Below are 1,276 nucleotides of genomic sequence, written 5' to 3' on the forward strand. Positions count from 1 at the left end.
GATGATGATCAGATCACATCTCTGTGTGCAGCACTAACATATATCTCACTGCATTATTACAATAAATGGCTAAATGAATGTTTGGAAATGTAAACTGATATTTCCTCCTGACACACTACAGCAGAACGTTCTGAATCTGGAGTCAGACCTGGTTCAGATTGATGGGAATCAATGCATGTACCCCGTTGGCTGCGCTGACGGCCTGATAGTAGATGCTGTAGCTCTTGTGTGGCAGCAGCGGGGCGTTCCAGTATCCGCCGTAGGTCCGGTTGTCTCCGACGGTGAACGTCTGCGGAGATGAGATGCCTGCGGAGGGGAACTCAGCGCTGTAGTAGTACTGAGAGTTCAGCCAGCTGGCGTTATGATAGTGAACTGGCAGCGGATAACAGCGCAGGATCTCCGCTTCACCTCCACGAGCCCTTCGAGGACGCTCCTCCTCAACAACCACCTGATACACACTGAGAGAGATTACTTGTTCAAATGTTGTTTCAATTGCTATATTGTTCCAAATTACACTGTCGTATATGTTCTCTTTTCCTATGCATGCTTTGGCAATGCAAAATGTGCTTTTGTCATGCCAATAAAACTAACTGAATTGAATTGAATTGAGAGAGAGAGAGAATAAACATTACTGTACAGCCCACACAAACAATGCTTTTATTCAGTGAGGACGCATTCAATTCATCAAAAGTGCCAGTAAAGATATTTATAATGTTCCAAAAGATTTCTATTTCAAATAAATGCTGTTCCTTTGAACTTTCTATTCATCTGTGAATCCTGAAAAATAAAATGTAGCACGGTTTGTCACGTGTGCGCTACTGTGGAGGAGCGAGGAACGAGGAGACCAGGAGTACAATCCAAACACAGACTTTAATCACATCACGGGAACCAGGAACTCACATGTAGCGGGAAGGAAGACATTCACAGACATTAACAACACCGGACGCCGAACTGATAACAAGGAACACTATTTATACAAATGACATGCCGATGGGATAACGAGACACACCTGGGATCAATAGAACTGAAAAGGGGACACCTGGAACAGATAAGGACAGGAACGGGAAGGACCAAATATGGGCATGGAAGGCACATCGGGAGCAAAACACACACAAAACACAGAACAAAGTCTGACAGGTTTCCACAAAAATATTGTGCAGCACGACTGTTTTCAACATTGATAAAAATCAGAAATGTTTCTCGAGCAGCAAATCAGCATATTAGAATGATTTCTGAAGATCATGTGACACTGAAGACTGGAGTAATGATGCTGAAA

The 1,276-nt window shown here is 43.4% G+C and overlaps 1 protein-coding gene across 1 annotated transcript in view; it reads right to left on the reverse strand.

Moving 5' to 3' along the window:
* Positions 1-1,276, reverse strand: part of LOC107712392 (receptor-type tyrosine-protein phosphatase mu) — a 251,734-nt gene that overhangs the window by 88,669 nt on the left and 161,789 nt on the right. Inside the window, exon 12 of the mRNA XM_016517630.1 lies at positions 182-458. Within this exon, the coding sequence (XP_016373116.1) occupies positions 182-458 (277 nt within the window). The remainder of the gene's footprint in view (positions 1-181; positions 459-1,276) is intronic.

The sequence above is a fragment of the Sinocyclocheilus rhinocerous genome, unplaced genomic scaffold (genome assembly GCF_001515625.1).
Source record: "Sinocyclocheilus rhinocerous isolate Xijiao unplaced genomic scaffold, SAMN03320098_v1.1 scaffold1830, whole genome shotgun sequence".
NCBI lineage: Eukaryota > Metazoa > Chordata > Actinopteri > Cypriniformes > Cyprinidae > Sinocyclocheilus > Sinocyclocheilus rhinocerous.